Raw genomic sequence first — 10925 nt, forward strand, 5'->3', positions numbered from 1 at the left:
TTGTATTCGCTTGGGTCGCATTAAAAGTAATGAAACTTTGTTGTTTAACGTCGCCCGGCTAGCTCAGTCGGTAGAGCGTTGGACTCTTAATCCAACGGTCGTGGGTTCGAGCCCCACGTTGGGCGTATGTTTATGATTTTTCGATTTAATTGTATTCGCTTGGGTCGCATTAAAAGTAATGAAACTTTGATGTTTAACGTCGCCCGGCTAGCTCAGTCGGTAGAGCGTTGGACTCTTAATCCAACGGTCGTGGGTTCGAGCCCCACGTTGGGCGTATGTTTATGATTTTTCAATTTAATTGTATTCGCTTGGGTCGCATTAAAAGTAATGAAACTATGTTGTTTAACGTCGCCCGGCTAGCTCAGTCGGTTGAGCGTTGAAATCTTAATCCAACGGTCGTGGGTTCGAGCCACACGTTGGGCGTTTGTTTATGATTTTTCAATTCAATTGTATTCGCTTGAGTCGCATTAAAAGTAATGAAATTTTGTTGTTTAACCTCGCCCGGCCAGCTCAGTCGATGGAGCGTTGGACTCTTAATCCAACGGTCGTTGCGCTGATCGTGTCCAGTTTAATTTGTAATCGCTTTAATTTATTTTAAAATGTATACATATGTTTGTTAGTTTGCGTCGCCCGGCTACTCCATTCGGTTGAGCATTATTCACCTAGTGTATGGTAAACCCATCATGCCGTTATTTCTTATTCTTCAAATGATATACCAAGCCTTTACGCCTCCCTCTTTGTTTTTGTAAACACCGGTTCATTTGGGTTCTATCTTGCTGTTTACATCCGTAACTAGCACACAAACACCTCTTGTTCCAGTTCTCCTCTGTTATTTTACGTCACCAAGCACTCTAGCGTTTCGCAAATTTTTTCTTTGAAGTTTACCTTTTTCTCTTAATCTCGTTATTATTCATTATGGCCGGGTGCCAAAACAGACCGGATTAGTTAATGTGTATGAAACAGTTTGATATATACAGCGTTTAAAATGTTTTGTCTTAAACTGCTGTTTTGCTCTATTTTGATCTTTTCGCTGCAAAAATACAGCTTCGCTAAAACCGGAAAGTGCCGAAAAGTTACAAGTGGATTATGCAAAGATATAATCAGTAAGTAACCACACTAGTTCCTGGCTAATACAATTAATTTTTATAACTATGCTTTTGCTTTCAGGTTATAAGTTCTCACTACCTACTCTGCTCAAGCACACCAAACGTCGTTCAGCAAATAAGGCGATCCGCATGTTCGACCCATTTATCAAGGTAAAGTGCCTGTCGCTGTATTTTTTATTCATAGTAACCCGACCCAGGTTTTTTTCGAAAGCTTTTACAATTTTTAATAGCATTGTTACCATAGATTATTTCTTTAAAATTTAGACCGGAATATTTTTTGTTTTAGATGAATTGCTCTCCTTATCTTCGGCCATTCTTGTGTACTGTTTTCTTTGCGCCTTGCAACCGTAAAGGAGCCAAGCTACCATGCAGATCATTATGTGAAGGTGCTAAGTCAGGATGTGCTAACATTATGGAGAGGTACATACGTAATAACGTTCAGATTTATTTTAATTGGAATAATTTAAAGTTGTAAAAACTTTTTGAACAGTTTATCTGGGCAGTCTGTTATATATTCTTTTAAAAACGACTTGTTTTATTGGCTGCTTGTGTTATATTACAGGTATGTATAGTTATTAGACTTTTTCATGCAATAATCAGAAAAACAATACCAGCATGACATTTTTGTACAAAAGTTATTTATGTATCCAACATAAAATTTTCATCGCCTGTAAATCTCTATCTTCACAAGGCTTGGATTCGTTGTCCCAGAAGCTCTGTCATGCGACAAATTCCCGAAGCAAACTTCCACTTCTCATTGCATACAACCGGAATCGTTTGATTTGCTGCCCATGAAAAAGCAGCAATAACACTTTGAGCGCTTGCACAGTTTTCTCGCCTTCATAGGCTACATATTGGCTTCTGTGGCAATTCCTTTGTTTACCACAACAAGAAAATTGGGTTGCGTATTTCATTTTCCTCGCAAAACATTTAGCGCTGAATGGATGTGTATATACTGCGGATACTTCAGCCTTTTGCTTGGGCGATATTTTAATTTTTGGTGGCTTGCTGTGTCTCCCCGTATGTTTCATTTGTTTAGTGTGGTATCGCGCTTATCGGCGTTTCAATTGACTTGCGGTTGCTTCATGATAACCTAATCATTTCCGTTTGTTAAAAATGTAACAATATTTTCGACTGCTAAAATATGCTATGCCCGTTTGGCAAGGTGTAGTTCATTTACTGGTTTAACAAAGTGATGTAATAAACTCTCGCAAATTTCGCATGTACATTTCTGCAATTTAGAATTAAAGGTACCATTCGTAAAATCTAATTTATACATGTCAGCACAAACTCATTTCTTGACTTTGTGGCGGCTGGTTTGATCAACTCGCGTGATGTGTTTTGCCTTTTTTTTTACGGCAAGAAAACTCAATGCAGAATTCGTGCGTTCATTTGCTTTATGTGTTGCTAAAGAGAGGAAGCAAAATTTGAAATGGCGAGTTTTAAAATCCGTAATTTACTGTTTCTACTTCTGCTTATTACAGTACAGGAATGCAGATCTTCAAAATGCAAACAAGTTACCACGCCAATGTGCAGCGACATAATTCGTAAGTACACGTTTTCTATATGGTTATAAAACAAACAAATATGTATTAAAGATAACCCATCATATATACTGCATATATACTGCATGCTATACCGTTTTATTGAGCATTTGAAACTAATTTTTTTGCAAATGTTATTTGTGTTATTTTGTGTTGTATAACTACATGTAACTACAACTATGTTTAAAATAGTAATACAGTAGGCTGGGGGAAGACGAGTCACATTTAGAACGTTATATCCAAATATCCTGATCATGTTTTAAATAGTTAACAACGGTCTATGGAAGTGGTGAAGATACGATTTTTATGATTCTTTGAATTTTCTTTTTTTACTACCAAATGATACGAGAAAGTAGAATGAAAAGGTGTTCCATCTTCTCCCAAGCCACTATATACGATGTATTTCGGACATACGCTAGAATTTACTGTTTGGAATCACATATGTTTAAATTTTAGGCTACCCGGTTCTTATGCCCAACATGTTCGGACATAGAAGCCAAGATGAAGCAAATCATGTTATTCAACAATATAAACCATTAATATCGGTAAGAACCTATGTAACATGTGACATGTAAACGATAAGGTTATATAAACTTATCTCTGTTAAAGTCAGTGGAATAGGTCTACATACAAGTCCGAATGTTATTTTCAGTAAAGTGTAGGGTGGGCTGAGATGTTTTCATTCTCTTTCCAGTCCTATTTGGTAGTAAACAAGGATTTTTTCAAGAATTATATGACCATAGCCCCGCATAGATGAGCCTACTGAATGTTAAGCATTATTGGTAAGAGATGTAGACGAAAGTTCGTATGCAAATGTATTGAACTTATAAAGATGTATTTATTTCAGGTCGCGTGTTCACCATTTCTGAAGCCGTTTCTGTGTAGTGCTTACTTTTCTCCTTGTACGTCTGGACAGCCTGGAGAAAAAAGAAAGCTACCCTGCAGATCGCTTTGCAAAAATGCAAGCGCTGGTTGCTTAACCCTTATGAGAAGGTATGGCGTTTATGTAGCGTATTTAGTATCGACTGTATGGATATAGAGCATAAAGACAAAGCTTTATAAAAGCATTTAACTATTAACAGGATGAAAAAACCTGAACAAATTTTGGATAGAATGTATAGCCTATACTCTAAATGCCAAGCTTCAAACCATATATAGGTTTACTTTTTGCCCCAAGTGATGGAGTTTAAGGTGTACCTTAGGGAGGTGGCTGTATAAGCCTACGCGGCTTTATAATCGGTGTGTAGCTTAAACGTCGAACGTAAGCAGTATACGAATGTTTAGAAAAGTGTATTTCAATGTTGGGGATATAACTGTGTTACTTACAGTATGCAATTATACGCGGAGGTAAGTGCAATTGACAAACGGCGGTAACTTGATTGAGTCGCGGCGTTTCCGGCTGTTGAGGAAAATTCCTAATTTATTTACGCACTCCTTTCAGACTTTCGGTGCCTTTGTGTAAAATGTCAATTTGCTTATTAGTTCTAACCGCATATTGCTCAAAGCAGAAACTAATATAGTACTGTGGGGAAGATGGGACACCTTTAGCACATAATATCCTGACCGTGTTTTAAGCAATTAACAAAGTTCTATGAGAGTCGTGGGGATAAGGATTTATAATTATTTGAATGTTCTTTATTTACTCACAAATGGAACGAAAAAGAAGAATTAAATCGTGTCCCATCTTCCTCCACCCTACTATATTATTTTAAAACAGTTTCGGATTCGAATGGCCAAAAGATTTGAGGTGCGATCGTTTTCCCGAACAGAGTCCAACTTCACGCTGCATTCCTCCAGAATCATTTGGTTTATAAGTTCGTATATATGGTCAAGTGGGAGAATTGAATACAGCAGCAACGTGTAAAACACAGAAACAATTCGATTACACATCACCGAATTTAAGCATAGCCGATGCATCACATATAATATCAATGTAAATGTAACATCTGAACATTGTTTAATAAAGGTAACTTCATTATATCACGTGTATTTAGTTTAAAATAGCCAGGCGGTAATTAACAACGTTCAAGTACGTTCAAACAGCCATAATTGCACGAAGTACTTTGGACTCGAACAACTCGCGTTTGGTGTGCCTTTTTCTTTCGGCAAGAAAATTTCTACTCCGCAATTTAACAACTTAATTGTGAACTGCGTTTCTCGAAGTAGGAAGCAAAATTTGTCATGGGCAGTTTTGCAATCTTCAGCTTGCTGTTAGTACTTATAGTTACAGTGCAGAAATGCAAATCTTTAAATTGCCAAGAGGTCATCAGCCCAATCTGCAGCGACATAATCCGTGAGTACACGTTTCAAGGGTAGATTCTCGTGTTTGGTTTACTTACAACAGCGATGCTGTTTGCCGTTGGGATAATGTGCCAACTCTGTCCTACTTTTCAAGTCCCATGACGTGACTGGCTGTAGAATCTTACTATAAAGCATGGAATAGTTTGCCGCATCATAAGACAAAACAGCGCATATGTTATTATTTGTCTGTTGTAGAGTAGGGAAAGTTGGGACACGTGTTCATTTTATTTTCTCGTTTAATTTGGTAGTAAACAAAGAACAAGAATTATAAAACCGTATCCTTACCCTTCCCATAGACTGTTGTTAGCCGTTTAAAATACGGTCAGGATATTTAGATAATATGTGCTAAAGGTGTCCTATCGTCCCCCACTCTAATATATATATAATTATTTTCCCCATACCTACATATATTATGCAAAACTTGATTACCACAAAACTATACCGGATTACTGATGTTGCCTTATGTTTTGTTGGTTAATAATATGCCGTTTACCTCTTGTGCTCTTGTATGTTCAATTTCCAGGATACCCGGTTCTTATGCCCAACATGTTCGGCCATACAACGCAAGACGAGGCAAATATTGAACTAAGCCAATATTATCCGTTCTTAAAGGTAAACGTCCTGAACTGGGCACTAAATTGTAAACAATCATGTACTGTATTTTTGGTTTGGACAGGATGGTTAATGTTTCTCTTATAACCATGCTTGTTTTTTTTTGTAATTTGGTTTTATCGTTTGGTATGTAATCGTATATATTACATGACCATTGATGTATTTCAGATTGGATGTTCGCCGTACCTCAAGCCATTCCTATGCAGTGCATTCTTTTCCCCTTGTACTTCTAAGGGAACAAGAAAACTACCTTGCAGATCTCTTTGTGAAAATACAATGGTTGGATGCTTGGAAGTCGCTACCAGGTAAGGCTAATACATCGTGGTTCTTAGTACGGTCGGACGCATTTTCTTCGGATCCGCGCGTAGTATCAAAACACCTTATTTTCGTTGGTTCCGCCTGGGTTCCAAATCCCGTTATTGTGATTTGAAATCAATGGTTGCTATTATAAAAATTCGAAACTAAAAGGTCTTTGCATATACCTTATAGGCGATTGCGGTTTCGTGCTGCCTTTGAACGTTGCTGGTGTTGTTTAAACGTAAAATAACGTCAATAAGTGAAATGAAGCAGCCGCTATACTTTGTTCCAATAGCGGATGTGGGTATTTTGAATGAGGTCAATGCGTACAAGCGTGTTGGCTACTTTAAATGTCAAAGGCGGTTGTAGCACTTCCTGTTGCACCTGTATAATTCGAACCGACTGCTGCAGTGATCGTATAGAAATTTTGGCATTTGGTAAAATGTAAAAGAGTTGCCCTTTGCTAAAATAGTAGGCTGGGTAAGATATGACATATTTTCATTATCTGGTATCGTCCTATTTGGAGTAAACATAGAATATTTACAGAATTATGTAACGGCAGATCCGTCACTGAAAAAAACGCTTTTGATTGTTTAAAACAAACATAAAGGATTTAATTTTGGGTGCTAACGGTATCCCAACTTACCTCACAATTCTGCACATAATTATGACGTTTTCTTTTAGGTTTGGATTTGTCGTACCAGAAGCATTGAATTGCGCAAGATTTCCAGAGCAAACTTCTACCTCGTATTGTATTCAACCAGAATCGTTTGGCCTGTCCCCGATAAAACATAACTAAACTTTAAAACCCATAGCCACGTATCATAGTAGGCCTATAGTAGAGTGGTGGAAAATGTGACACCTTTTCATTTAATTTTATTTCATTTGATAGTAAACAAACAACATTTAAAGAATTATAAAACCGTAATATCACGACTGCCATAAACCGTTGCTGGTTGTTTAAGACACGATTAAAATATTTGTATATTATGTGGTAAAAGTGTCCCGTCATCCCCACCCTACTATATATCTTATGTATTTCAAAACGAAGCCCACAAGGGTCTTCAATTATGTGATGGACCAATGGCAATGCTCATTATGTAGGTTTAATATTACCTAAAATTTCACACCCAGTAAGATTGGGCACTAGGTGTTAACAACAGAACACCCGTGGGGTGATATAATAACGAATGTCGGCGACATGTCCCATAAGGATATATTAGTTAGATTCTTCATTCACACATATGCCCCATTTATGTTGTATCAGCCACGCACGAACAAAAATGTACTTGAGAAACCACATATAGTATGTTGAATGTTCATTGTTTCGAATTCAGCATTTTTTGTTCATCAGCAAGACTGCCTTTGGTATAGTTTACCTTTGTTGAACCGTATTTTGAGCATTACAACATGCCCTACACAAAACCTTTGCTAATAATTACTAATCCAACTACCTTTAATTTCACTGAACTTCATTAAGCATTAGTGGGATAGTATTTTATTCACTCAAAATAAAGTTCATATACAAGTTATTATTGATACAATGCATAAGAATAAATCAAGTTAGAGGATTCTGAAGAAATATTCGACTTCCAGTATGCCGTCTTCAGGTAGATCTGTGCAATGAACTGCATTTTGGATGGCATCTTTCCCGAACATTGCTCTGAGGGTCTTCGGACGTAAGTGTCTGCCGATTTCTGGGTCCGATGGCCCACACAGCTGTCTAAATTTTGATGGTACATCTTGGTCATTGCCAGAAATTTCTAGAACCACACAGGAACCATTACATAGCTCGTCAACCATGCTTTTGTATTCCGCCACAACGCCTTTGTAGATTTCATAAAACTCTTCAGCGTTTGCTTTCTGCACAGTTTGCATGCTAAGAGCAGTTATGTCAAATCCAGCATCCATAATTACACTGATAATGTCTCCTACCAAGCCTTCCTTTACAGCATGGGGCTTAATAACACAGCATGTTGAATTCTCATACTTTGCTGTCCCGACAAAGGCAGCACCGGAAGATGGGAAGAAAAATTCTAATTCTTTTGCTGCAGCTGTTGCATTGATTGAACCATGTGCTGTGTTTTTCAATTCATCTGTGCCAAACATTGCTCTTATACTTTTTGGGTTGGATGTTCTTGCCTCAGATGGGTCTGATGGTCCTAACATCTCTAACCATTTCTGTACCACACCAGATCCCACAATTTCCATGGCTATAACAGGTCCACTAGTGATGTATTCCAGTATGGAGTTAAAGTAAGGCTTCGATTGGTGTTCATCGTAAAATTTAACAGCATCTGTTCTTGTCATTTGAACCATTTGAGCTTTTGTGACCTTTATGTTTCTGTCTCGAAGACCGTTTAGTATTACACCTAACTTAGAGGTAGCATCGGGCTTAATCAAAGCGAAAGTTTTTTCCTTTTTGCTGATAAGCTTGCTTTCAGTGAACTGGTCTCCAAAATCAACAAATGTCAACTGTCGAGAATAAATACTCACTTTACTACCAATATAGAGATCTTCAAGCCTTACAGATTCGAATTTTGTTCGGCTGAGAAATTTTCGACGGTTTTTGATGTCAAACATCTCAATACTGCTGTCTTTTGGGTAGTAGAGAAATTGGTACCGTCGAATAAGAGCTGCTTGCGGGTCATACCACTCAGCTATGAACGAATATCTTTCATCTTGGGCAGATGACGGTTCAATGTACGCGTCGCTGTATCCAGGAAACATTTTGCCAATTCTAAAGATCCCTAGTGTATTATGCAGGTATCTTATCTACCCTAGACTAAAAAATATATCGATAAACAACGCGTAAACATTCGAACTTCCAGCAGCAGTTTCGTAAAAATTGAAATTTCTGGTTTGCCGTTACTAATGGTAACATCATAAATACCATATAACTTATTCTTAGATTGATGTACGATGGGGTGTAAACAACCAGCAAATGTTGTCTAGTAATTTAGTATTTAGAATTATTTAGATCGGTGCAATGGTACTATAATTTAACGTAGTAAGTATGCTTAAACTTATTTTAAGTAAATTAAATACCTAATGTTTAAAAGTTAATAAATTCTTGTTACGCTTGAGTGCTACCAGCTGTGTTACGATCGCCACGCGTCCCAAACAAAATAAAAGAAGAACGGTTGTAGTTCGCTTATAATTTAATAAACTGAAACAGTGCTTCGCAACTACACCTTAGCCGTCGTAGCGCAATGCCAAGTCAATTAATAAGCGTGCAATTATTCTGTATGTGTAGATAATCTATATTTGCGATTTTTTGTGTCAGTGCTAATAATTTATATGTATGTGTATCCGTATGTTATTTTGTATGCAAATATACTGAAAATATCCCAAAGAAATAATGTTTTGGATAAAAATGCGTGAATTTTGCCATCTTGTATGGGGAATAAGTTAACCTAAAACGTACAATACTTAATTGTTTGCTCTTGCATACATTTAACTCCTATTATTTTTATTAGTTCAACACATTCCAGTATTACTCATTTAGTCATTGAAAGTCTGAAACCATGAATGCAGTTTATCTTCTTTTACTAATTTCAATTATCCCATTGGTTGCCTGCAAGAAGGACCTTAATTTATATTGTGGAGGTATGTATTGTATGACTGAACATACATGGATAGGGGTAAATCCTTCGGTTTCAAAAACATGGGACTATAAAAAGAAGAAGGTACACTTTTTTCGCTAGGTGTCGGTAATTATTTAAATCAAAAGAAAAAGGAAAAACGAACAAAACAGCGCTACAAAGTGTTAATAAGTGTAAAACAAATTAATTAAATAATAATAATATTACCTTTCTAAATACATAAATATCTTATGTGTATAAACCGTGAAACCAACTGCTCCCCATAGAATAGAGAAGCGAATTTTGTCATTGCCTCCTCGGAAAAGTGTACCTTACTTCTTTGTATAGTCCCATGTGTTTCAAAATGTTTCTTAGGTCTCACTGATAATCGTTGTCTATTTACTGTTTAAAAAATCTCAGCAATCGTGTAAAAAATTAACTTTAAAAATGTGCTAAAACATGCCTCGGTAATAGTTTCACATGTAAAATTGGTTTATATATAATAGTAGTTGTATAGTATTGAACGCATTGGCATAGCTACAAAATTAAACAAAAACTATAAACCGAAGGTACATTATTGGCCATAAGGTGTTTTGACTATTTTTTGTGTTTAAAAAACAAAAATGTATTATTAATTTTAGTATATTCTTAATTCTTTGATAATAAAAAAATTAAAAATGACCTCTGGATTTTGCATAAAGTGTCCTCTGGATTTTGCATAAAGTTACACATTTAACCATAAAACGCTGTGCTATATAATTAGTGGTAGTTCATGTTAAAGAGATCATGTTCCAATTAAAGTGATTGTGTTTCAGCATGTAAAGCAATCATGCATGAAGTAGATTACAGCATCCAACAGGTCGATCCAAACAAGAAGATTGATGTTGGAAGCTTCCGGGTTGATCCTAATGGAAAAACAAGAACAGTTCAAGTTAGTTGTTGTTTAATGCTAACTAAATATAATTCTAATTTTAGAAACAAAAAGGATGGTATAGTTATGTGGGTAACATATTTGTGTTTAAGAAATCAATTTATTTATAACTTTATTTTTTTAAGAATTTTTTTAAACAATTCTACTACTATACTTATGTAGCTTATGCATAGAATTTACAACAACGTATAAGTTCATTTGTTGGAAAGGCAATCACTGCTAATTTATGTACTTGTAAATATTTACACGCACATATATAGGCATATTTTGTTTTATGTACATATTTTGTTTTATTTATATTTTAATAATGTTTTTTACATAAAAAAACTCTTTGGTTTTTCCCATAGAAATCATATGCACGGTCGGAGTCTCACCTCACTGGGCTGTTGGAACGAGTTTGCAGCGAAATTTCTGACAATTATGTTGAATCAAAAGACCCAGAAACTGGAACCAAAAGGTAATTGTTGATTTTATTAAGATATACTTTTTATGAGTTAATTAGGCTGTATCTTCATGCATGGTTGTGTTTGTGTATGAAAACTATTTCCTG

General features: G+C 36.1%; 5 protein-coding genes and 3 non-coding genes across 8 annotated transcripts; 7 read left to right on the forward strand and 1 right to left on the reverse strand.

Moving 5' to 3' along the window:
• Nucleotides 1-52: 52 nt before the first annotated feature.
• Nucleotides 53-125, forward strand: trnak-cuu. The gene has a single exon. It is a non-coding gene; the product is annotated as a tRNA-Lys (tRNA).
• Nucleotides 126-201: 76 nt separating this feature from the next.
• On the forward strand, nucleotides 202-274 carry trnak-cuu. Its single transcript has one exon. It is a non-coding gene; the product is annotated as a tRNA-Lys (tRNA).
• Nucleotides 275-350: 76 nt separating this feature from the next.
• On the forward strand, nucleotides 351-423 carry trnak-cuu. The gene has a single exon. It is a non-coding gene; the product is annotated as a tRNA-Lys (tRNA).
• Nucleotides 424-955: 532 nt separating this feature from the next.
• On the forward strand, nucleotides 956-2482 carry sfrp3/4-a (secreted frizzled-related protein). The gene is given in 4 exon segments (NM_001078344.1): nucleotides 956-1103; nucleotides 1168-1256; nucleotides 1393-1526; nucleotides 1798-2482. Coding segments are annotated over 4 exon segments (459 nt in total). The 5' UTR covers nucleotides 956-985; the 3' UTR covers nucleotides 1916-2482.
• A 27-nt stretch (nucleotides 2483-2509) lies between these two features.
• Nucleotides 2510-4624, forward strand: sfrp3/4-b (secreted frizzled-related protein). The gene is given in 4 exon segments (NM_001078345.1): nucleotides 2510-2653; nucleotides 3107-3195; nucleotides 3498-3643; nucleotides 4368-4624. Coding segments are annotated over 4 exon segments (447 nt in total). The 5' UTR covers nucleotides 2510-2538; the 3' UTR covers nucleotides 4465-4624.
• Nucleotides 4625-4791: 167 nt separating this feature from the next.
• Nucleotides 4792-7392, forward strand: LOC100186600 (frizzled-1-like). The gene is made up of 4 exons (XM_002128919.4): nucleotides 4792-4943; nucleotides 5475-5563; nucleotides 5732-5868; nucleotides 6545-7392. The coding sequence occupies exons 1-4, from the start codon at nucleotides 4832-4834 to the stop codon at nucleotides 6657-6659; spliced, it is 453 nt and encodes a 150-aa protein (XP_002128955.1). The 5' UTR covers nucleotides 4792-4831; the 3' UTR covers nucleotides 6660-7392.
• On the reverse strand, nucleotides 7367-8636 carry ci-ndk/dm44 (radial spoke protein NDK/DM44). The gene has a single exon (NM_001161690.1). The coding sequence runs from the start codon at nucleotides 8588-8590 to the stop codon at nucleotides 7424-7426; it is 1167 nt and encodes a 388-aa protein (NP_001155162.1). The 5' UTR covers nucleotides 8591-8636; the 3' UTR covers nucleotides 7367-7423.
• Nucleotides 8637-9308: 672 nt separating this feature from the next.
• Nucleotides 9309-10857, forward strand: LOC101242532 (protein canopy homolog 2-like). Its single transcript, XM_004225548.4, has 3 exons — nucleotides 9309-9469; nucleotides 10260-10375; nucleotides 10723-10857. Exons 1-3 carry the CDS (start codon nucleotides 9388-9390, stop codon nucleotides 10834-10836), a joined length of 312 nt encoding a protein of 103 aa, XP_004225596.1. The 5' UTR covers nucleotides 9309-9387; the 3' UTR covers nucleotides 10837-10857.
• The last annotated feature ends 68 nt before the right edge of the window (nucleotides 10858-10925 follow it).

This window comes from Ciona intestinalis, chromosome 1, assembly GCF_000224145.3.
Source record: "Ciona intestinalis chromosome 1, KH, whole genome shotgun sequence".
In the NCBI taxonomy this organism is placed as follows: Eukaryota; Metazoa; Chordata; class Ascidiacea; order Phlebobranchia; family Cionidae; genus Ciona; species Ciona intestinalis.

Excerpts from the sequence above, each read along its gene's own strand:
- LOC100186600 (XM_002128919.4), top strand. The coding sequence starts at position 4,832 with ATGGGCAGTTTTGCAATCTTCAGCTTGCTGTTAGTACTTATAGTTACA. Across the intron at positions 5,564-5,731 it reads AATATTATCCGTTCTTAAAG|ATTGGATGTTCGCCGTACCT; the intron begins GTAAACGTCCTG and ends GATGTATTTCAG. Across the intron at positions 5,869-6,544 it reads TGCTTGGAAGTCGCTACCAG|GTTTGGATTTGTCGTACCAG; the intron begins GTAAGGCTAATA and ends GTTTTCTTTTAG.
- ci-ndk/dm44 (NM_001161690.1), bottom strand. The coding sequence starts at position 8,590 with ATGTTTCCTGGATACAGCGACGCGTACATTGAACCGTCATCTGCCCAA.
- LOC101242532 (XM_004225548.4), top strand. The coding sequence starts at position 9,388 with ATGAATGCAGTTTATCTTCTTTTACTAATTTCAATTATCCCATTGGTT. Across the intron at positions 9,470-10,259 it reads CCTTAATTTATATTGTGGAG|CATGTAAAGCAATCATGCAT; the intron begins GTATGTATTGTA and ends ATTGTGTTTCAG. Across the intron at positions 10,376-10,722 it reads GAAAAACAAGAACAGTTCAA|AAATCATATGCACGGTCGGA; the intron begins GTTAGTTGTTGT and ends TTTTTCCCATAG.